The sequence below is a fragment of the Lepisosteus platostomus genome, chromosome 6 (genome assembly GCF_059453375.1).
Source record: "Lepisosteus platostomus isolate fLepPlt1 chromosome 6, fLepPlt1.hap1, whole genome shotgun sequence".
NCBI lineage: Eukaryota > Metazoa > Chordata > Actinopteri > Semionotiformes > Lepisosteidae > Lepisosteus > Lepisosteus platostomus.
The window spans coordinates 17538121-17539947 of NC_142616.1; the positions used below are offsets into that span (position 1 = coordinate 17538121).

Here is a 1827-nt window from a genome sequence, read left to right on the forward strand (position 1 = left end):
CACACTTAAGTTTTTAAATTTAATACACAGGTTTTCAATGTGCATTATGTTTTCTTTATGTCTGTTTTTTTATTCATTACTACGGGATATAAAAATACTTATAAAAAGACCAGTAAAATTACAATTTAAAACACATGCAGTTATATTTAAATTTCCATACTTATCTTTTGTCCTAAAATAAAATTTAAATTTTCATGTTTTACAAGATAGACAGACACATGGTATTTGATCTCAGGATGCTACTGGACATGACTCTTCATCAATGTAAGATTTCTTCAAAAATATACAATATATATTTGTTCAGTAATTTCTTTTTGTCTATTCTATTAGATCTCAAGAGGTTGAAGATTTATCCTTTTAGGTAAACTGATCTAGCAGAATAGAACAGAAGTGTATCCACACGAAGACAAAAAATCTAAGCTTTGAAACAGAAACATGAAAGAAAAGACAAAACGAAAAATATTTTTTTATAAATAAACAATATAGTAATTTATCTGATTATGGTACAGGAATATTTACAGCTGTTTCTCCTCAAACAGAATCTGAGCGTACACGGTCCCTGTGCAGGCTGTCCGGGTCTCCGGCTGGGGCTTGACGAGCTCCAGTTCTGCGTACGTCAGGCTCTCCTCTGCAATCCTCGGCTGAAACACACAGGACAGGAGCTCCTTAACAGGGGCCACGCACAAAGGCACTTCACTCTGATATCAAGTGTGCTTTACAGGGGCCACACACTTCGGGCTTCACTCTGACATCAAGAGCGCCTAACAGGGGCCACACACATCGGGCTTCACTCTGACATCAAGAGCGCCTAACAGGGGCCACACACATCGGGCTTCACTCTGACATCAAGAGCGCCTAACAGGGGCCACACACATCGGGCTTCACTCTGACATCAAGAGCGCCTAACAGGGGCCACACACATCGGGCTTCACTCTGACATCAAGAGCCCCTAACAGGGGCCACACACATCGGGCTTCACTCTGACATCAAGAGTGCCTAACAGGGGCCACACACAGCGGGCTTCACTCTGACATCAAGAGCTCCTAACAGGGGCCACACACATCGGGCTTCACTCTGACATCAAGAGCGTCTTACCGAGGGAAGGATCGGCTTAGCAGTGGGTGTACACATTGGTCTTCACTCTGACCATGCCTGTTCAGTGTATGTGTTTTGATCACTTTAAAATGTGTTTGGTTGTTCCTGGGGACTAGAGCGTTCAAAGGTTCTTACACAGTGCTGCTGTAGAAACCGTTCAGTACAGCGTTCCGAACAGAAACCAAAACAGCTAGGCACAGGATATATCAAACAGTCCAGTCCAGTCCTTAAACTCACACCAAAGGATCGCCTTAGACCGGTGCACACACATCAGGCTTGACTCACACCAAAGGATTGCCCTAGACTGGGGAGCATGCATGGGCCTTCACTCAGACCAAAGGCTGGCCTCATTGGTCTAAAATGCAGATGTGTGTCACAATCAAAACCCTGATGATTATAATGACATAATAACTGGTGCTGAGAGCCGACAAAATGCCCAGAGCGTGTCACTGAACCACTGAGATGATGCAGGAACACAAGGCTGACTAAGTGCTGTGAAGCAGACACCCCCAGTGTGTGAGCAGAGCCACGGTCATCACAAAACCCAAAGGCTTTAATGACAAGTAAAATACAGAGGTACCCGTTGTAATTGTGAGTCCGCAGACAAACTCCAAGCCTCCTGATCAAACAAATTCAACAACCCGGCTTTATGAAATCATGCTGGGCAGATGTTTGATTTCATTAACTGGAAATTTCATTGTATCTGTTGTGTATTGTCTCCTTATTTTTGAA

At 43.4% G+C, this 1827-nt stretch overlaps 1 protein-coding gene across 1 annotated transcript in view; it reads right to left on the minus strand.

Annotated features, from left to right (window-relative positions):
* Positions 1-1827, minus strand: part of vstm4a (V-set and transmembrane domain containing 4a) — a 17058-nt gene continuing 15231 nt past the window's right edge. Inside the window, exon 8 of the mRNA XM_088634492.1 lies at positions 1-641. Coding sequence (XP_088490618.1) covers positions 516-641 — 126 coding nt within the window. The 3' untranslated portion in view covers positions 1-515. The remainder of the gene's footprint in view (positions 642-1827) is intronic.